The 23844-nt window shown below is 31.2% G+C and overlaps 1 protein-coding gene across 5 annotated transcripts in view; it reads right to left on the reverse strand.

Annotated features, from left to right (window-relative positions):
- Positions 1–846: 846 nt before the first annotated feature.
- Positions 847–23844, reverse strand: part of LOC129953277 (polyamine-transporting ATPase 13A3) — a 39207-nt gene continuing 16209 nt past the window's right edge. Inside the window, exons 1-10 of one of the 5 annotated variants that reach the window (XM_056066286.1) lie at positions 21189–21296; positions 17463–19671; positions 10881–11169; positions 5843–5952; positions 5385–5746; positions 5118–5316; positions 4735–5039; positions 4462–4662; positions 4088–4376; positions 847–3942 (exon numbers count right to left, since the gene is read on the reverse strand). In XM_056066286.1, the coding sequence (XP_055922261.1) occupies positions 1313–3942; positions 4088–4376; positions 4462–4662; positions 4735–5039; positions 5118–5316; positions 5385–5746; positions 5843–5952; positions 10881–11169; positions 17463–17835 (4758 nt within the window). In that variant the 5' untranslated portion in view covers positions 17836–19671; positions 21189–21296 and the 3' untranslated portion in view covers positions 847–1312. Of the gene's footprint in view, positions 3943–4087; positions 4377–4461; positions 4663–4734; positions 5040–5117; positions 5317–5384; positions 5747–5842; positions 5953–10880; positions 11170–11267; positions 11569–17462; positions 19672–20974; positions 21165–21188; positions 21297–23844 lie in introns of those variants that run through there. The other 4 variants (XM_056066287.1, XM_056066288.1, XM_056066289.1 and 1 more) reach the window with 4 other exon arrangements.

Here is a 23844-nt window from a genome sequence, read left to right on the forward strand (position 1 = left end):
TGAAATATAAATACATAACATAGGCAGCTTTACTTTAATAAAACATTTAAACTATTCTGGAAATGGGTGACTTGAGATTTGAATACTGTAAATTCTATTTTTGTGCTACTAAATTTAAGGGACAAATTTTAGTACACAGCCATTGAATTTGTTGGCACATTTTACTTGTTGAGTTGGCGTGGTCCTGGTTCTAACAAATAGTTTTTTACCTCATTGGTCCCGTTAAAATAATTTGCCTTTCAGCTTTTAATTGATAATTGTCGTTGGGGGACTGAACTTGTTAATTGAGCCGCTTCTGGTAAAGCGACCGCATATACGATTTTCGACGATAGTAACGTTCACAAGTTTAATTCTTTTATGAATAAGAACTTTAAAACCACTCGTCAGGCCTCCTCAGAGTAGATGGAAAACATCATATGTCCAGCTAATCCCCAAAAAAGGCCTATCCTCTCACCCTTAGTTATCGACCGATTGCACTTACTCCCCATATTTCCAAGGCCATGAAAACGTCAGTTAAATATAAGCTCAAGAAATATCCCGAATATCGAAAGCTCCTTAAGGGCCAGCAATAGGTCCACTCTTGGTTTATCACACCAAACAGTGGATCAAATCTTCACCTGGTCTTGGAAAAAGGAAGATTATCGGACTTGATATTTCAAAACCATTTGATGCTGTCTTGCATCGTTAAAGCGATCATATTATCCATAGATAGGCGTTGCGAGAGTTTTTCTCCTCCTCTTTTCTGGCTGCTATCTAGAAAACTTGCTTGTTATTTAAGTCCCGTACAGAAAAATAGGAACGTAAGTGTACTTTTCATAAAATTTAAAAATATTTTTCTTATTTCCGTTTTTTTTCTAACAAAAAATGCATTTTATTTATAAATTTTTACTAACAAAAAATATTGGGAATATAAAATATTAAGTACAAATCATTTTTACTGTAATTCCACCCACATACAGGTTTTGAGTCTTAAAATGTCGGTATATAATGTTAATCTGTTTTTGAATAAGTTGTGTTGATTCTTAAAGATAATTTTGAATAAGATATTCCATTTTTTTGTTTTACTCACGCACAATAATTGTAATACAATAATATTAAAAACTTTAATCATTAAGTTAACTGGAATTATTATTCTATTTCATTGACGTTTTAGTTTTGTTTTTATAGTTTCATTGCAAAAGAAAGAAAGAAAGGGGAAAATTACGATACTATACATATACATTTATATATATATATCCTATAAATTACATATAAATTATAACAAATAAATAATACAACGTAGGAAATCCGCAATTTTGCGTGGCAGCAGATTTCAGCTTTCCTCCCGAAATGATTTTTTAACTTCAATAGTTGCAAAGGATGATTCTGGCTGAATGACTGCTGGTGATGCTGAATTATTATTTTTATAAACCGAGGATGGCGAGCCGGAATTTGTATGATAGTCAATATAATTGAAAGACACTGACGGCGGCGGCGGTGCAACTATCGGCAATGCTGCTACAATTGTATTTGAATTCGAACACGAATTCGAATTCGAATTCACCAATTTATTATGGTTGGGGAGCGGGAGTGTTTTCGAAGAAGAATTAATGTTTACCGATTGCGATGGCGTTGGCAAAGGTAGAAGCAGCGGTGGCAATGGTGATGGATTCTGGGAAGATGGTAACACCAATGAGGAATGAATATTGTTCGGATATAGTATATTATTCGAAGAAGAATTCGTATCCATGTTACTTTGTTGGCTGTGAGCGTGAGCAAGGCTTCCATCGTTTTCGGACGAAAACTCATCGAATATGGTTTCTTCATTAATGGCTGATTCATAATATGATTCCGAATATATATCAGATAAACTCATGTTATCAACATCTTGCTGGTTATGATTTTCGACACTTTTGACATCAAAGAAACTATTTAGTACACTGTTTTCTGGTGCTTTCATATCAATTTGATGTTCTGCACTGATTTCAGCATATGATGTAGGTGATGGTTTGTCATATTCATTTGAAATGACATTGGTGAAATCAGAAAGTGGTGGCCATTTTGTATTTCGTCTAAGCTCATTTTCTATTGTCAAATATTTACGATGTGATTTTTCGATATTATTGAATCGATGGCGTATTTTTTTGAATAATAAGTATTCAACAATAACGGCCTCAAGTAGTAAGCTGATAACAAAATTCGCAGCTCCATAAATGACTAAGTAAAAGCGAAAATTATGATCGGGTGGCATTTTAAGCTCGAACACATCGATAAGCCATTGTGTGGGGTATAGGGTTAAATAAATAACAAAGGCCAGATTGATGAGAAGACTTAAACAAAATGGTATGTTCGATATTATAGACTTGCGATAAGGAGCGCCTTTGGAAAATACAAATGCCAAGATGATATATTGGAAGCACGATATGACAAACATTGTATAATTTTCCAAGCATCCTAGATGGTTACCTTCAGGGTCGGGATCAGGTATGAAAGGGTAAAACCAGCTTTGATTGAGTAAATAGAACCAACCGACCACCTGAAAGGCTACTACTACAAGTAAATGGAGAATTATGGAAGCCATGGGTGTAATTGATATGAGAGAATTAAGGGGTGGTTGTTTGACAAGAGGTCCGTCGTACGCATGGGTCTTGCCGAAAAAGAATGCAAAAATTGATATAAGGCCAAGATCAATGTATAAAAATTGTTTGTCCGTTAAATTGGAATCAATTGAGTAAAGTATCAAAACGGATATAAATTGCACCAGTGAATAAGCAGCCATGTATTTAAAAATTCCAAATGATGTAACTAAAGCAGCACGCCCTTCACGAATGACACTTGGTACACAAGCTATAGTTGGATTGCGAGATGTAAATGGAGATGCAATCGATGATTCTGCCTCTGATAGAGAGATACCAGTGTGAGCTACCTTAAGGGCACCACAATCATTCGCTCCATCACCGCACATAGCCACATAATAATTGATTTCTTGCAATTCCATTATAAGTGATTGCTTTTGATCGGGCGACATACGAGCAAAAATAGCACCACGCGTTACAAATTGCTGGACATATTCGGGGAAATATTCACGAACTATGGCCCAAGTTTTTCCGGCCATGGCGAAGCGATAATTATTGCTAGGTAAATCGGGAAACATTTTTTTCTCATCAAAAACCGATTTTCCATTGGTTTCAACACTTGGTGTCAGATCTTTCAAACCCAATTCCACATCTCCGTGTGTCCACGTATCACATGTTTCCAAACTGGCAATACTGCTGCTGTGTGTGTTGAGCGAACAAATATCACCGTTACCATTTTGCACTGGCTCACTTGGTGTAACAGCTCCTATCAAATTATAATACAGTTCATATTTGTTTGGGTTTTCTGGATGAACACGAGTATTGACAGTTATGACACTTTGTTTTTTGCCCACTATACCACAGTCTTTGGCTACACTCAAAGCTGTTAAAATATTATCACCTGTTACCATGATCGTTCGAATATTTGCCAATGTAAGACATTTTATAACATCAGTTGTGTCGGGTTTCAAACGATTCTCGAGAATGACAAAGCCCAAAAATTCCAAATCACATTCAATTTTATCTCGAGAGATTTTCTGAATTTTCGGATATGACATTTTCTTTTCCAATGGTTTATAAGCTAAGGCTATTATACGGAAACCTTGCTGAGCATAAACATCGAGTTGGACGAAATAATTATCCGGTATGGTTGATGGATCAGACAGAGTGTGTATCATTTCTGGAGAACCTTTGCAATAGACATTGAAATGATCATCAGTTAGGCGACGTGTGATTACGGACATTCGTTGCAGAGCTGACGAAAAGGGAAATTCTCGAACAATCCCAATGTCGTTTGATCCACCAACATCAGCCAAGAGATCATCGACGGATCCTTTCCGGAAATCGGGAATGTCTTCCTCTTTAATGCTTTCTGCGCTCACTCTATCTATGAAAAAAATAAAAGTTTTTGTTTTATTGAAAGAATTTTTAATTAAAACGTTTTAACTATTGCAAACTTTAAAAAAAATGCTTGAAACGAATCGAAGCAAAATAAAATGCAACAATGATATACATTTAAAAAAAATGCTTACTTGATCTAGGCTGCCGGACAATCGTAGGGAATAGTAAATCGTATTTATTATCATCAGGCACATTGGCATCCTCCAATATCCAACCGGTTGACTCAAACATTTTTAAATCTAAAGGATCACCTTTCTTCTCACCATTCATTATAGTTATCGAATGACAAGTGACCATTCCAAAAAGGAAATGATCTACAGGCAATCGTTCGATCTGCTTAAGAGCTATCTGAAAATAATTGGTTTGGGATTTTGGAATTACACCCCACATATCCAGGCCGTCTTCAGTAAGAGTTCCAGTCTGTTTGTATAAAAGATAAAGTGAAAACGAAACATGTTTTTGATTAAATAACTAACATATGATTACAACATATCAAATACCGAACCTTATCAAAACAAACGCAATCGATGCTTCCAGAAACATTAATCGATCGCGGAGATATACAAAATATATTCTTTTTCTCAAGACGCTGTTGAGCATAAAAACGGCCAACAGTCATGGCAGCGGGAAGAGCAGGTGGCACAACAATTGTTATTAAATCTAATGATTCAACGGCTATTTTAACAGCATCCACACCTCGAAGTATCTTAAAAAATAAGTTAATTTTTGTTATTACTCGATGTCGTTAGTCAAGTAATTTTGATTTATCTGCTTATACCTTTGTGATAAGTGTATAAAAAAATCCAATAAATGCTATGAGACCAAGTAATGCAATAAATTTATACGAATCTTGTTCGAATTTATAATCCACCGGAGGTGGATACAGAATCGATCGAATCAATTCGCCTTTAGCAGTGATATTTCCTGTATTGATAACAATTGCCAATACCTTTTCCGAACCAATGTATCGAGTTTGAATGCATTTTGTGCCACAAAACAACGTGTGTCGGCTGTGTTCTTTCTTTTCAAAAATCAAATCACGTTTTATTGGTAACGGAGTTTTTGTTACCGGAACACTTTCACCTGCAATAACAATAACAAAGAAAAGGCTAAGATGGTAACTAAAAACTAAGCTAAATAAAAACTAATTTAATAAAGTACCTGTTAACATAGATTCATCAAGAATACAATTCCCTGAAAGCAGAACAGCATCACATTGTAAAGTACAACCCGTTGATGGTATTTCAATAATATCGCCTGGTACAAGGTACTGGGTCTTCAATTCTATGACATCTCCAGTTTCCGTTAATACTTGAGCGCAATCCGAATTTTGAACCGTACTATACAGTGCATCTTGATTCTTTGTTTATAAAAATAAAATCAGTATGTATATAAATGTAAGATATCACGGAGTGGAATTGTACCCACCTTTTTAGTTTGAATGATTGACATAGTTATTCCAAACGCTGACATAAAAATTATCACAACAGCATAATAATAATAATTATAGCAGAACCAAAGGATCACAGAAAAGATTTGAAACACATAAAACGGATTGAGAACCTCCAAAAACAGCAATGTCACAATTCCCTTATATGGTACTGAGATTTCATTCAGACCATAAATTAAACGTCTAGCCAATTGTTCATGGTTTGTTAAGCCTCGGACATGATGTAAATATGTACTAGGAATGTCAACATCAAGACCTTTGAGCTTGATGAATGCTTGACTTTGAGCATCCCAAACATATCGCAGTTGCTTGCATAAAATCAAACGCACACTATCAGTATCTAAAAAAAAATTACAATGTACTCAGCATTATTTAAAACATTTTTCACATTGTATTTAAAAAAATTACAAAATACTGTATTCTATGATTATCTTACGTTTGAAAAAACCTGATGAGAAATGAACTGATAAGTGAAAATTCTTTTCGTCGATTTCACCGTCCATTAAAAGATGGCTGCTGACCAATTTTGATCCTTTTTGCATTTTTCTATAATATTTAAAATATAAGAATTAATTTTGAAATTATTTGTTAAATTTAAAAAAATTATTGAAATTTACTTCAACTACACAATCGAAAAGCACATATAAAAGCTCATTTACAATATCCCTTTTCATATACAAAATTTATTTTTCTCTAAAGTTCGATTTGATAAGGTCGTCCCTCTATTAAAACTACCTCAAACTAATCAATACTTGTGACAGTGAAATTAACTTTTGATTTGAGTTTAATTTATTTTAACTTGCCGACCTCACATTCCCTAATGTCACGCATTTTGGTCATCCACCGAAATATTAAGAGGTCAGTTAAGCACTATTCACATAAGCATGGTCAACGAATGAACGAATTTCCGTCGATTTTGACATTTCTTTCACATGAGAGTTTTTAATTCGTCGCGAATGAAGTTTGACAAAGAACCACAGCCAAACACCATTCATGATTTTTTTTAGGTTAAGTACACGCGATTATTTTATTCGTAGCGAGTGTGGATAATGTGGAACACGAATTAAGTTTGACAGTTCTTATCAACTAAAATTGTTTTTCGCGACGAATAAATTTGTTTTCTTAAATTTATTATTATATGATATTGAAAAGTAAAAGTATGCACCATAAATCAATATTGCTATAGTTTTGTTAAGAATTTGTGTGGAAATATGTCTTTAAACGTACATTAGCTCACATTTTGTAATTAATTCGTCGTTCGTTGATCGCGCTCATGTGAATAATTCCTTATAGCTATCATTACAATCAATACGGACAATTTTTCGAATGAATATTTGACTATATTTTTTCCTTTTATTAGATGTAAAAATTATATATTAAAAGTTCAGAAATCACGCGAAGAATTTTTTTTTAGAAAAAGAGGTGCGCTGTTATTTTTCGCTAACAACGTATCTTTCTATTTTCCGGAACAGCTGATAGTTTTATGTTCAAAAGTGATATAAATCGTTTCACTGGTTTGTGTTACGATTTTACACAATTCCCAAGACACATTTCTATCAGTTCGGTGAATTTTTTTTTCTTTCAAAAACAGATATTTTTAATGATCGTTATTTACGATTTATCGACGATTATCAACAATAACTATACTCGTAAATGGCCCTTAATGGTGGGCTATGTTACAATGAGGGTTTTAGGTCATATGGTTAAGGGTAGCTATCAGTAAGATCCATCAGTAAAAATTGAAACAGGTAGAATCTGAAATGCTTTATTTATGAGCGTTTATAGCAATCAATATATTAACGTCATTAAATTATAGGTATTCAGTAAGGGCTCAGTTATAGCTATCAATGGTTTCCATCATTGGAACCATTGAACGAACGATTCGTTTCACTTTTGAACATAAAAGTATCAGCTGTTCAGGAAAATGACTTTAAGTCCGAAAAATACAAAAATTGATTTTTACCGAAAAATAACGGCGCTATTTTTTTTTCTAAAAAAATTCTTTGTCTGATAAGCATATATAATTTTCATTTCTAATTAAAGGAAACACAGTCTTATATCAATTCTAAAAAATGTCGGGGCTTATCATTGAATGATAGCTATTATTGGCCCTTTACCTTAAACTTTTCGCCTCATTTTCACCATTGATTTTCATCAGTTAAATGCTGTCATCGGAACAGGGGCGTCGAGAGGAATTGCGGGCCCGGGTCGGATTATATGTTACGTTCTAATTTCATTTAGGAATAGTATGAAAGTTTTGTTGGCAAAATGAACCGAAAAAAAGTGTTAATCATCAAATCAGTCTCACGGGTCTGTATATAATGGAGGATGAAAATAATTCTTCATGGGAGAAGATCAGATTCCGATTGTTCAATTCAATATCCCCAACGGCATGTTATTAACTGACAATACGGTCGATTAACTATTAAAAAAAAAAAGATCTTTTAAGCCAATAATAATCAGTGGCCCAGATCGACAAGCTTGTGACTGATAGATTGGTAGATAACATGCAAACAGCATGAATGATTTTAAATTTGTAGGCCCCTAAAATTAAGTGGGAAATTTACGAAGTCAATTAAGCTTGCAATGCATTGTTTATTATTGTAAAATATACTTGAGAATAGAATAGAATTCATCTTTTGCTTAAAAAAAAATTAAAATGTATTTAAAACAAATACTTTACTGATGGATTTTCTTGCTTGCTATAAACGGCATATTAATAGTATTTTCATTTTCTTAAAGGTTCAAAATAATAAGATTTAATTTTTAATCTTTTTCCGTTTATATTAAAAAAAAACATTTCTTATAGTTTTAAATTCAGTAATGATAGTTCAAATTAAATGTGTTTTATTCTCTCATTTCGTAAACACTTGTGAGAGGAAGAAAAGAAATGTCATGGATTTGACTCATAGCTATAAACTGGTCTATAGCAATCTTTATTAATTATATTTATGAGTTTTTCAATGTGCTTTGAAAAGGAGCTTATGTTCAATAAAAAATTCCTGACACCTTTTGGTAAAACACCAGGGAGATGTCACCTTTTGAAACTCATTTATTTAAAATGTTACATTTTTAATTGATTAAAAGTAGATCAAAAGGGCCTGATTCGTTCTTTTTTATTGTTTAGGAAAACCTCATAAGGAAAAACAAACAAATCGCAGAGAAAAATGACCAGAGTCGGCTTATGTATGTAATTAAAAGAAACTATTAAAGTTACATAAACATGTCTACTTTTGGTATTTAAAACACATTCCTATGTTGATTTCTTTGGGCAAAATCGAGTATTTATATATGTGATACAATTATTTCCGCTTAATTGATTTAAAAAAAATTAAATAACAAACTAAATTATCGAAATCGAAGTAAGTTTTTGCAGCTGGGAAGCACTGAAATTGGCAGCACTGATAACTTCATAACACATTAGTAAATGGCTGCGTTCAATCTCAGACGATAGGGTATCCGGATACCTTTTTGTTAGTGTTTTACGTGTAAAATAACAGCTTATCAAAAACAGCTGAGATGTCAAAAAAGGAATCCAAAGGTATCCAAGAATTTCTGGGGTATGTAGGTATCTGACAGAATAGCTGATTCGACACATGGTTGAATATCAAGAAACTTAAAAATTGATTTTAGCTTTTTGTTGGTAAACCAAAAGATACAAAATGTTAGTTGAAGTTGTATTTGAGGATGGTCTGTACATAATAGACGATAGAGAAGCTATTTGCCACCGAATTTTAAATGTTTTATCTTACAACAATTAAGACTGCGAAGCTTAAATGTTTTTCTGCTTTTTGTGAACAGCTGAAAATTGTTTTTATTTTTTGACAACTATCTCAATACAGCTATCCAACTCGTTCAACAAGGTATCTTAAAATCCACCTATCCAAGATACCCTATCCAACACGAGATTGAACGCAGCTAATTTTTGACTGACGTGTCAGTGGCATTAATTTAATTTAAGCTGATTTCGCTTAAATGAACAGGTTGGTCAATTACACGGGATTCCGTTTATTAAACCACCCCGATAATTGACCGACAGATCTGACAAAATGGTTTGTGCAATTAATAGGGGGATACTGTATATGTGCTGTTTTTCTTCTTTTTTAAAACTAATCTGACACTAGTCAACTCGTGTTGTTTTTCCTTGTTGCCAAAGCAATATTTTGTTGATAAAATAATAAAATTTGTATGGCTCTCTGTTTGAATAGCAAAACTTTACAAAATATATTTAAAATACTTTTATTAATAAACAATATTACAATAAGTCCGAAAAACTAGCCAATATTCAAAATGTTTTTAAAACAAGGCTGATTAACACTAATGATGAAAATCTCAACATATAACGAGCGAAATTGAATATAAATCCGAAAACTTATGAGATGCAAAAATAAATATTAATAATTTTTTGATTAAAACTTCATTGAATTGAGTCTTCTTGACAATGGATAGAATTGTTGATGTTCTAAGTAAATACGCACTTAATTAATTTGTTGTACATTTTATGATTGCAAATAAAAAAATAAACGGCTGTTAAACAAAATGATAGGAAATTAGAAATTATTTTACATCGAGTTTGAAATCATGTGGTTCAATAAATAGCACAACCCTTTCAACCAATTGTTTTTTTTTTATTAAAATTAAACAATGTTCCTAGTCTTCAACACTCGTATAATAAATTTCAACATTAAACTTAATTGCTTAGCAACAACGAGATTGATAGTGAATATAAAATTTACACCCCGTTTGTTTTTGTCAATTTTGTTTCGAGTTCTACTGAAATAGAAAGGTTGGAGAAAGTATATGGTTGATTTTAGCGCAAACATTTTTCGGATCACTTTGTATTCATTTTTTTTATTAATTTAAAAAAAGCTTCTAATAATAGGAATAACTAAGTGTACGGATTTCCGTGTACACGAGTGTATTTAAACTATTTTAACACGGGTTCCGTTCTTTTACTCTTATTTAAATGATCGTTTTTTATTTAAAAAAAACATTAAAAAATGTTTAATAAAAATACAAAAAACGTTTTTTTTTTTTAAACTCATAAAATCCGGATAGGTATTAAAACGCGAACACGAGTCATAACATAATAAATGAACGTACAGATATTAAATGCGCGGATATTTTTTAAGTTGTCTTATTACACTTTGGCTTTGGTGCATCGGTGTTTTAAATATACCAAAAGAATTATAAGTTCTAGGATTAACCTTATTGTTCCAACATCACTTATCACTGATAATATTTTGAGAATAAATACCTGAACATCGATATCCGTGCAATGTTTGCATTAGCGACTATCTCTTGAATTTTGGTGAGGTAAATCAACCGAATTCAAAATTATGATCAATAAAATAAAAATTATTTGTATTTGCAAAAGAAAGTAAACAAACAAAACCTTGATGACTTATAACTTATTTTTGTACACAAATCTCAATTGTCTAATGGTTTGAAGAAGCTAAAAATCATTTACTTACTTAATCGAATCTAGCGAAAGTGTTACTACATCCTTAATATAATAAACTTGATGTTTGCCTTGATAATCCTCCTCAATAAGAACTCTTTCAGCTTCAGCTAATGGACACTTCGAATGCGTTGCCAAAAGAAACCAATGACGCCACCAATGTAATATTAATCGCAGCAGTCCAGCTGTGATGCATATACAAAACCAACACAGGTATGTTCGACTTTTTGAGCGTCGAAAACCAGTGATTTTCATGACATCGTCTTCATTGGGGTTGAGAAGTCCCTCGCAAGGATTTGTTTCTAATGGAAAAAAGAAATAAAAATAATCAACATGATAATATGCTCATTCAATAATGTTTCAGGATAAACGGTCATATGTATATAATATTGAGACTTACTCTTCATAAGGAAGCTTTTTAAGTTCAAAGTAAATTTATCGAGAATTGAGTCTTCATTGACAGCGATAAAAAAACACTTCGAAACGTATTTTACGCGAAACAGATAAGCACTAACTTATAATGGGTAATACAAAAATAAAACAAACAGCTCTCAAACACCGCACTACACCACCGTTGCTGTCTAATCAAACACCAACCAGTTTTCTTTGCGGTCGTAGATATTATAGCAGGTAAACGCTCATATTTAATTCAAAAAATATATTGTAAGCAATCAAGCTAATTTAAAAAAGATAACAACTAAACCAAATGATACCTAAGAGCTTAATACAAACGCTCGGCTCTCCGGAATATCAGCACCAGTACCAGTACCAGCAGCAATAACGTAACGCTCGTTCTCGATGTTATAATATTGTTTCAAAATTCAAAGCCTACGATAAACGATAAATGAGAAGCGTTTCAACAGTATCAACAATCATGCTAAAGACGAGATTTTCGTACGATCACCCAGCACCAGCACCAGCGCTAGCACCGGAGACCTAGATACCGCCATCGCCATCAATATAGACGGACAAACGGGTATGAAAGGGGAAATAAACTTTGAACGACCGAATTTAATTACATCCATCATATCATTTTTTTTATAATATAAAAAATGGTCGATATTTGCGATTGTGGTGATCATGATGATGATCATTGTTATCATCATTACAGTGGAGCTATTTCGAATAAATTTAATCAAGGAGAAATCAATCAGTAAAATATTGGCTCCACTTAAAGAAGAGAAGACACTCCCTTTCAAATTTTGATTTTCAAAAAAATGCTTTGGAAATATCGAAAAATATAAATGGCTGATCAGTGATCAGTGACATGACATTGACCCGTCAACTTTTTTCCCACAAAACAGTGCTTTATTTTGTATGGCTGTTTGGGCGTATAAACTTTTATAATGCTCCTGCAATTGCTCCCTGAAAAATTATGTAATAGAAAAAACTGTATCCCATTTTTTAAATTATACGTTCTTGGCTTTAGCAAAAAGAGTTTTATTCCATGTTTTAAGATATTGTATTCTACTGTCTTAATGCGATTGGTGTGACGCTGCACGACATGCTCTGTAGTATAATATTGTGCCGATCATAAAGTGTTTAAATATCAATAAAAATGTTCTAATGATGAAATATAGTTAAATTTTAACAAGAAATAAAATGTTGATGGGGAGCAAATATACGCTAGAGATGAGGGTTCATAAAAAGGATTTTGGCCGCGATGATTGGTTTATTGAAGTTATATGTATGTATATTTTTTCAAGTATGTACAAACAGTTTCATTTTGGTTTTATTAGTTTTTATTGTGATTTTTAAATTAATTGTAAAATGTGTTTGACCTTTCTCAGCTTTCATTCTTAAATTTGATGGATAGGATCTGCAATTTAGGTTTTTCTACTGTGATGAATTGAAACAACGCCATTGTTTTAAAATTAACATGCAAAATGTTGAGTTTCTTCCTATTTATTCGTAGGTAGGTACATATACATTTAATAAATAAAATAGTAGAGTACGCAATCATATCAATTTCAAGTACAATTTATAAGTAGAAGATCGTGACACTTACAATGTTACAATAATAAAAAAAATGAAACAAAACCACACGTTCCCATTTAAATACATACTTATGAAAAAAATTGCGCTTGAGACAAATTTTGCAAAATGAATTGTGAGAATTTATTAAAATTCGTGTGATATTTTTATTATTCATTGTTAGCAGAGTGGCGTAGCCCTAAATTAAAAAATTTTATATATTTGTGATTATAAAGGAAAAATAAAAGTGTTCTATCCTGTTTTTTTTTATATGAGTGTAGAATACCAATAATGTGTTACAAGTATTTATAGGGAATGGCTGATAAAGACCACCGCCGCACCCCAACGTTTTATGAATATTTTAAATGGAATATTTCTAGAAATATGGAGTACTTAACCATAGAATTTGGTAGCTAAAATTATTAAGTGCAGTACAGTGAGAAATTGCGAACAAAACGATTTTCTGTAAATAGATTTTTGTATTTAAAAATCGGTACAACTGAAAGAAGATCTGTCAAAGTAATAATAAAAAAACTCACAAATAGAAGAAAGTTTTGTAAAAATCAAAAGTTAAAATTAACTTAGCAAAAAAACTAACTAAAACTAATCAAATGGACAATTTTCAAGAAGAAATGGCAAAAAAACATCTAGAAATTGCGATTCTATAAAAAAAAGTACATTTACAAATTGCTTCAAGGGGGGTTTGTTCTTAGACTACTACATAAACATGTGGTGTTGAGCTTAAAACTCGCCTAAATTCTTTATACACCTGAATTGAGTTGAAATGAGCTTGATTCGCATCGATTCCGGTCGGGGACCGAAGTCGAGTCAAAAATTTGCGAAGAAAACCCTGTGGGGAGAAGTTGGTTTTACAGATAATGCGTCATGGCATGTCTATTTGCATAGTTTTGTTTTAATCAAATTACATGCACTTCACACATCGGAAATTTCGAAACACATTTGCAAAAAGATTTATTTAATTTAAACTGAGATAAGCCTTTGGTGGAAACAAAGCAAAACTTAATTATCTTTTCTATTGTTTTCTCTTGCAAAATAAGTCCAGTTATTGTCCATTTTCATTAACAAAACTAAATAATATCAACATTAACAGATTGATTTTTTTCCCCAATGGAAAATACATACATAATTCCAAATACACAACTACTCAACGAACACAGCCATCGAGATACAAATGCAATATCAATCGTACCAACATTTGAGAACGAAATCACATAAGATCCATTCGAGACTCGTATACATGTCAAAAACCCATCCATAGTAAGATTCTACTCTAACTTTTATCGGATAGATTTTCCAACAAAACACGGGTATTATTAATTTTATGTGGAACAGATTCTTTTGTTATAAGAATGAAGATTCTTACTCCAAGTTTAGAATTCTTGACTCAATGATAAAAACCTGTCTTTGCTCCGCAAATCAGTTCTATGTGTACAGAATTGGTGAATAATTTGAAGGAGTGCAACGCTTCTCTTTTAAATGTTTATTTAAGCTGCTTTTTACAACACCTGTATGCATGTACAATCAGATATACTCACAAATTTGCAAAAGCAAATAAAGATGATACATGTCTTAAGATTAAGGCTATATCCCTTTCGGAAATGGATCGATAACGCGGGCATTTAGGAAGTGGATTTCAGTCTATCTAATCAGCAGAGTTAATGCTCGCTTGAAGCATTTCACAACTGCATTGCAAAAGGTAGATGACCATTTTTATCAACGATGCATTCATGCGTAAAATCCTATTCAAGTTGAGTATGAGTTAAAATCTAAGGACTTAAGTCTTAAAACCTTAGGACTTAGCTTTAAACCACATTGGCTAAAAATATGAAAATAAACACATCTACCAATTCTTAGGTGTATTTCGGATTTTGCAAAAACTTAAAGGCTTTACTTTCAAAAGAGTATTTTAACGTTTTCTGAAAACAAGGATATTTTAAATTGTAATGATGAGTTTTCGAAGAAGTTTTAATTCTACTCCGCTTTTTATTCCTCAATACTGCCAAGATCAGAATTTAATAAGCTTATCATACGTTGACGTTAGTAGTCCACCCGAAGAACTCATGGCCCAACTATAATAGATTTAACCGAAAGTATGCTAATGTCAAAACCGAATGTAAAGTTATCAGAAGATATCGTTAAAACAAAAAGTAACAATAATGGATTAAAGTAACTTAAGCAAGTTTGACATTTGCCTTAAGATGTGAATTTTAAAAACGAATATGATAAGCTGAGGGTACTGTTGTCAGTGAAATAGTTTAGTGGATTATAAGTTTCAGATAAAATAAAAATAAGGAAGAGTATTGCAGAAAAATTCGAGCCCTGGGATACATCAGTATAATTGTATTTTGTGGGTATCTGATTTGAACCTGTCCACCAACGTAATTTCTAATACAATAAAGAAGATATTCATCGAAACCAAATACATGCAATTCGATAAGAGAGCTTAATGTCAAACTCTTTCATACACCTTGCCAAAAATATTAAGTGCAAAACGATATACAAATTTGACCCACTGCTCGGTGGATAAACCATAAGGCCAACAGTGGACTCGATATTTAATATATTTGATGTTTTATGTAAAAGGAATAAGTAATATTTCTTTCAAATACAAGTCGAGATGGAATTGTAGCTTGTCTGAGTAGTGCTTCAAGTTATATGCCAGCGAATTGAAGTTCCGAGTTTAAAGTTTATGGCACTTGAAAAAACTGCCTGGTCCCATATTCTGTCTGAAACTGCACAGTTTCTCGACAGCTTGAAAAGTAGAAAAAAAAAAACAAATTTAAATAGCTGTTCAAAAAAAGTGTGATGGTTATTTTTCAAGGAATATTTCGTTTCTGATTAGCTTTTTACAAATGATAACATTTTCTCAGTATCTCTTTTTTCTTTCAAGAAAACTTCTTATGATGAAAAAGCTTAAGATTTTCTATAATACCTATTAGCAAAAAATAATGATTGGTACTTTTATTTTGATATGTGTATTATTTGAATTACTTGAAAATGTCACCAAAGTAATCATTTTTTGTAAATTCTTATTGTTAAATTAAATGTATGATTATCATCCTAGCAGATTCCATCCCATAGTTTTTGCGTCTCCAATTATAAGGAAAGGTTTGGCATGATAGATGTATGCCAATGCCAAGAAACTGAATGTATGAAAGAAAAGACTTCATATAAATTGCAAACATAAAGTATCTGATTGGCCAGCTCCAATTAAGGCAACGATTTTGGAAAGTTGACTGGAAAGTTAGTCAAGAAAAATCTCCCTAAATATGAAGTCAAGTAAACTCATGCCACAATGACAATTGATGATGTTTTTTAATTCAACTGAGAGCTGAACTTTATTACTATTTTTTTAATTTTATTTTCTGCACAATTCCATTTAAATTTTTGTGTAAAAGGGTTCCTTGTCAAATTAGAAGAGAAATAAGTAATATTTGTCTACAATACAAAATACAAATCGTGATGGATTTGAGGCTTGCCTGAGGAGTATTTTATAGACAATAATGTTTTTGATAGTTTTGTACAATGAACTTAATGTAAGGGCTAGTGAAGTAAAGTTCAAAGTTTGAAGATTATGGCAGTTGAAAAACTAACTAGTTGCCATGGTCAAAATGTGCGTTCAGAGAATGCAGTTGACTGCAAATGAAGTCCCTAATGTTGCCTGAACCTGCCCATTTTTTGGCAGCTGGCGAAAACTTGCCTTACTTTCAAGTCTCTTATAATGCCTGAACCTGGCGACAATCCTTCAAAATCATTTCAGCTGCTGTAAATTATATGGCAAACACATATTTGGAAAAACACCCAGTAGGAAACTTCGTTTTCGGCATTACAAAACTTTAGTTGATCGGAGTTGATAGTGAGCAATGGAAGGTAAGTCTTAAAGTGAGGTGAATATATTTCCATGATTAAGCTGTGCTCTTTACGTGTAGATACCTGCAAACTATAAATAAGTACTATATTAATGTTCATATGCTCTCCGTATTCGAAAAGCTTATCTTTCGTTTTTTTTAGAGGCTTGTTTAGAAAGCTAAGCTCAAATAAGTACCCGTGGAATAATGGTTCGTGCGTAAGACTGTCGTGCCAGAGGTCTTGGGTTCGATCCCTGCCTATGCTATTTAAGGTTTTCTTCACGGGTACTGCCTCTTGCGAGGAATTGAAAAATTCTCCAACAGTAATTCTTGTCATGAAAAGTGCTTTCTCAAATTAGCCGTTCGGATTTGGCTTAAAACTGTAGGTCCCCTTGATCCCTGACAACAGTACTCACACACAGGAATGGTTGAGAGTTGTAAGTTACTAGGCCCTAGTTGCACCACCCAATTTATTTATTTATTTAAGCTCGGAGTTCAAAGAAACTTACTTTTTCAAGAGGCCTTAGACATTTGCCCAAGGGAGTTTTCAAATCAAGGGCTACCAAACAAGTATTTTTATTGTTATATGTCATTTTTAAACAAAATGAGGTCAAATGTAAACAAGACAACACTTTTCATTCATTAATAAAGTGTGTTCTTTCTTATGATATGTTATTCTGTCCTGTTAAGACCACTCTAAAATATACTCATGCTTCGCTTAGGCCGTAATTGCAATACCAAAAAAAACTAACCTTTTTCCAACAATTGCGAATCTTGTGATGTCCGATCGATAATTTCTTCCAACATAGTTTCATCATCAAATGAATCCAATTTTGGCGATTTAGTACAGCTATTTTTATCATTATTATCATCATGTTGTGTAATGACATTTAAAGAGTTATAAAAATCCTTTTCCATAGAATGTGAACCTTCTTGCTGATATTCATTTTGTGCATGTTGGTGATTATTTTCAAGCTGCCGATGATACTGTTTCAGGTGATTGTTTGCAGGTGCACTAACAGCATTATTGTTTTTTGGCCACCATTTATGCTGATTTTGAAAATTATTCTTTGTTGGAGTTGCATACTCATATTCAGCTACTGCTTCTTCACTAGTCCGATCCATGATAAACGATCGGCGATCACAAGAGGGCGAGATATTTAAATAAAATATGTCCAGTAAAAACTGTGTGTGGTTGCAAGATGTGGTGCGTTAAATGTCTCTAAATTAAATTTATAGTTTAGTTTGAATGTTTACAATACAATAAAAGTGCAATGTGCAATGGTTTGCATTTAATCCAAAAACAAGACCCGCCCGTCCAGGCGAAAATATTGTTTAGTTGTTGTGTGTTTTGATTCCTTCGAGTAAATGGTTTTAATTAGGAAAATGCATTACAATTTTGTTTTTGTTTCGCGCCACCGCAATAATTTAAAATTTTTTAGATTGTTTTATTATAAATCGAATGCAGATACAAGTGATAAATATATAATAATTATTTAACACATTTGACATTTGTTTGAAATGCTGTATCAAATTTGATATTTTTATAGGCAGGCATTACATATTACTAATAATTGAATTTTTAATAAGATATTATTTATGTATAAATATGTAAATGAGGTTAAGATTATTATTTAATCTAACGATTAGATGTCAGCTTAGAGTATCATATTTTGATCCTTGAGCTTCAACCATTATACGAACAATTAAATTGACAACCATTATAATATTTTCTTTTAAGTGGGTAGGTAGGTATATATTTTTCCTTTTTTAATGTGTAAAAGTGTTGTAATTACACTTTAATGCTTAGACAATTCAAAAATTATTGGCAGTTCGTTGAGTTCTATTTCAATCTTCTCCCTTTGCTGAATAAACTTGAAAGTCTATTCTCTGTTGTATTTTTATTAGGTAGGTACCTAGCATTAAATGTTGGTCCAATTTTTGTCGGCACTTTATATATTATATCCTTTTGTTTGTTTTATTTATTTATTAATTTGTTTTTAATACTTTTTTATTTCGTTGTTTTTCTCTAAAAACAAAAAAGCTTCTTTCGGTAACTCTATACGACGAAAACTTGAATCTCAATCATCACCCAGCGAATGTAGCTTCGTTTGCCACATCGCTTACTAAGACACTGTCCTGCTGCTTATAGGTTTTTTGACAATCGTTTGCCTCTGCTGATCCAACTGCTCCTCCCCCTCCGCTGCCTTTTTCAAAAATGAACTGCTCGATATATTCTTTTTGAATAAGAATTTGAAGCAATTCAACTGACGAGAATCTACCTCGGACAAGATAAAGTTTATTAAGACAGTTATTAATGACGTTTCCTGAAATCATTACGCTTTTCGAAAAACTTTTTGTTTTGAAAATTTATTTTTTTGTTGTTTGTTGTAAGAATTTTAGGAGGTTTTTTTCAATGTTTTTGTAATTTTTGTTTGTTTGTTTATTTTTTTTTAATAAAAATTGATCTTAATATTTTGTCTTGATTTGATTGTTTTAATTATTTTCTTTTAATTATAAAAAAACACTTTAGTTTGATTTTGAATATTTGTTTAAGTAGATTTTTACACTTTTTTTTAAAAAAACTTTTTAATCTTTCAAAAACTCACTGCTTTAAAATTATACGCACACAAAAACTTATGAATTGTAAAAATTAATAAAAATTAATTAAAAACTTGATTCTGTTTTAACAACAATTAAAAACAACTGTTGTAAACATTTTTCATTGATTAGTGAAAATTTGCTCTGTTCAATGTTGGAATACTTCATTGCAATAATATTATTTGGAAAATCACAAACTACAATAAAAATTCGATTTTTAAAATATGTATATTTTTCTTGCTGTTTTTTTTTGTTCGGAAAACACTCAACTCTGTTGATTTTATTTGGTTGCGACTCAATTCGTTTAGTTTTTAATATATTTTTTTGGTGTTGTATTATGTTTTTGTTGAGATGTTGAATCTAAAATAAAATTAATTTTTTTTTTAAGATATAGTTCAATTTTTCCACTTAATTTTGTTCTCGTTTTTCTCCTTGCATTCTTGGAATTATTAGTGTTTATAGCAAAAACAATTGAATTTAATCTTTAAAATCTTCCATGTAGTGCTAAAAAGAATGCTGAATGATGCTATAAACCACACACGTTTTTGTTTGATACAATAAATTATGCCAATCTTGTGCCCATTCTTTTCCAAGAAGGAAGAAGAAAATAAATATATAGTTTTTTTTGCCGACACGCATTAATCAATATGAAAATTATAGTTTAACAAACACTGCGTTTGCGCTGTAAACCCGAAACCCGTTTCAAGTTGAGTTTATATTTAAAGCAAAAAAAAAAAAAACACATATTTTGATTCAAAGGACGTCAATAAATTGAGTTGATTGGACGAATCAACAACAACAATTCAAGGAAAATACTGAAATCTACAATCTATTAACATTGATATTTTGTTAATTTATGAAAAACAAATAAATTGAAGTACCTACAAAATTATGTTGTTGCTATGAACAAAGTTTTATTTTTTAGCTTTTTTTTTTAAATAGCAATCGCGAGTAGGCAACAAGTACATAGGTATCTAATTTTTATGTCAAGATAACCGAAATGTTGGCAAATGGGGAAAGTTTGGAGGACTACCCACGCAAAGATAGAGATAGTTTATAGAACTATTAGAGTATCAGTAGTGTACGTTTGTAGACATTGGATTGCCATTATTATCATCATCAGGAATAAACTTTGGCAACATTGTTTATCAGTAGATTAGATAGCTATAAATTATTGTTATATGCGCTTGTTATTGAATGAATCAATTTTCTGAGAAAATACTATTTGTAAGGCGCTTACTATGACTGTAAAAATGTAAGACTATGACTGTATTGCCTTGCTTCAAATATATTTGTTCTTTTTTCAAATAATTCTGGGCATTCATTGTTCTGTGTTAAACAAAAATTAAACAAAATTATGTAATGCTTTTTATTTTGTGTGTTTATTTTTAGAAAATAGATTGAATTTTTTTTTGACATTGACACTTAAGATGTCGGAGGAGGAAAAAGAAGATAACACATAGCATAAAGATAAGTAGGTTTTAAATTTATTATAAATAATTGATAAAACAATTTTAACTGAAGAATTGTTTTGATATCAAACTTAAAAAATTGTTGATATTTGAAGTATGAAGTGTGTTTAAAAATGCGTAAGCTACAATATGTATCACAAAAACTAAAACTAATCATAGGTTATCATTGTTTATAGGAATTTGAATCTGACAAGCAAGGTTTGGCACTTCATGGAACACACGTTTTTTTCTTTAGGAAATGTTCGTTGGCATAAAACAAGTATGACTTTTTTATTCAATTATAAGCATATGAAAACAATTTATTCATAAATTGAATACACAAATACTAAATTTATTGATATCTAGTGTCTTTTTTATTTATTTATTTAACACCAAAATACAGAACAAAAAAATGCCACATATTACACGAATACAAAATTTTATTCATCCAGACGACAGTAATCACGAGTATACTAAATTTTGCACATGAAGCATTTTTATAAAAAGCACCCCGTCGCTCGTCGTTGCTTTCTTGTGGAGGTAGTTGTTTTTTTTTTGTATTCATTTTCTACTCAATTAATATATTTTGAAAAAAAAATGTTGCCATCTCGCTTGGTTTTTACTTTTATTGTTGTTGCAAAAATATAAAAGGAGATATAGGTTCTTTTGTGTGAATGTGAAAATAAAATTTAGAGAGACAGCGAATTAAAGCCGGTTTTGTCTGGATAACACCAGGCTTATGGGAAGGACATTCAAATACATGCAAGGCATCAGGTAGCAAAGGAAAAATACACTGTTAAAAAACTGTTGATTAACGTAGGGAAAATTTGCAATCTAAGGGACCAGTTATAGCTGTCATTGGTTTTAATCATTTGAATTTTTTTGACACGTCGTCGTTGCGTCGTTTGTAGCTATCATTAAAAATGTCTTTCATTGAAAATAATTTCCTTTGATTAGAAATGAAAATTATATACTGATCGATCGGAAATCACACAAAGAATTTTGTTTGAGAAAAAAAAAGGTATAATTGCGCATTTGTTTTTCTCAAAAAATTTATTTTTCTTTTTTCGGACGGAAATTCATTTTCCTGAACAGCTGATACTTTTATGTTCAAAAGTGAAACGAATCGTTCCACTTATTTGTGTTCCAATTTCACAAAATTCCAGTGACAGATTTCTCTTTCGAAGACTTGTTGGGAGGAATAGTTTCGTCTAAGGATTAGGAAAAATTAACGTTTAGTATTTTGGAATATACCTGAAAATGCAACAGATTTTCTTCAAGTAAAAGCATTCAAAATAAATAGGTACGTTGTTTAATATTTCTTATGTTTGTCATTTAAGACAATCGATATCTACCTACCTGTTTTTCTACCTTTCTACCTAACAACCTACCTTTATACATACCTTCCTACTTTGCTACTTTCCTACCTTTCTACCTTGATTCCTAAATTTTTACCTGATTTTTTTTTACACGGTAAGAAATGTTGGGCCTTTTTTAGTATTTTTCGGTTTAAGTATATGACAACACCAACATTTTATCTAAATTTAATACATAGCGATTATTAAAATTATAAAGTTAATACAAAATATATTTGAATTTAATATAATTAAACTTTAAGAATAATTCCAATTATATTGAATTTAAATAAATGTCAAATTTTGTTGAAACGAAAACAGAAAAACCGCATTCAAATTTAATAAAAGACTTTTCATACCGTGTCTCGATTTGCCTTGCTTAAAAGTTTGTAGGTTTTCGTGTTGGGTTAAATAAGTTGTCAGTTGAATTATTCTTAAAAATTTTTGAATTACCAACAATATTTTTAATATAAAGAAACAGTTTAGTTTGAAAATCCAGTTTTGTTAAACAGATTTTTAGTCGAAAAATTTTGTTTACGAAATTTAGCATTGCTTAAATTTTTACAAATTGGATGAACGAAATTGATTTGAGAGATATCAAGAACCGAACAGAAATTTCTACCAAATCTGCGTATTTTGTTTGTATATTTTATTTTTTTTTATGAAAAAACGGACTGTTGGATTTTTATAAAAACACAGATATTTTCTGTGAAATAAAAAGAGTTTAAAGACAATATTTTTAATTTTTCAAATATTTTTGAGTCGTTAGTAAATTTTTACCAAGTTTGAGCATTGTTTTTTTTGCTTGGTTTTTATTTTTGTGAAAAAAATTTCAGAAGATTTTTCTCAAAATTTTACTGAGTGCTTACAACAATATTTTTTAAAAGATAAAAGTAGTTTAAAGCCAATGTCTCAAAGTTTGGAAAGATGTTTGAGTCGAAAATCAACTTTTACCAACTTTTGTTAAATTTTCTTTCAAATTTTTATTTTTTTGTAAAAAAAACTGTCAATTCGATTTTTCTCAAATTATTAAAAGATGAAAACGCTATTTTTCGTTGCAAAAAATTGTTTTGGAGATCAAATTATTTTGTATTCGTAAAATTTTCGAGTTGACAAATCGAGAATGTCGAGAAATGTCAATATTTTCAATTTGACATATCGGAGCCCTTACAATAACGTAAAAGAAGGATTATTTCAAAAGTTTAAAGACGTTAAAAAAAATGTCCAGATCATTAAAATTTGATTATGAAATGGAAGAAACACATACAAATAAATAAATTATTGTTATAATAAATGCTTGCCTTCAATTTAACAGTAAATAGTCCTTAGTCATACAGTTAAGAGCAACATAGACTGTATGAAACCGCATCAATTGACGTTTCATTTTCAAAGCCAAACGTTGAGCTATAGCGTGCTTTAAAATCCATATTATAAATGACTTAAATAACGTCTCTAAAAAATATGTTATCTTATCAATTTAAATTAGTTATGCTAACAATTTCGTTTAAGAAAGTTTTGAAAATATACAAACCAAATTAGCTGCTTTACACTTAAAGCTCAACAAATTTAAATTGTACAAAAAAACGATCCCTTTCGGAATTTAATTAGTTCTTAACCAATTCTTTTTAACAGTCATCTTTTTTTTGAAAAAAAAAACGCCGACAGCTATTTATGAAAACAACAAAATCAACAAAGCCATAGAAAAACCATTAAGTTTCACAATTTGT

This window comes from Eupeodes corollae, chromosome X (genome assembly GCF_945859685.1).
Source record: "Eupeodes corollae chromosome X, idEupCoro1.1, whole genome shotgun sequence".
Classification (NCBI taxonomy): domain Eukaryota; kingdom Metazoa; phylum Arthropoda; class Insecta; order Diptera; family Syrphidae; genus Eupeodes; species Eupeodes corollae.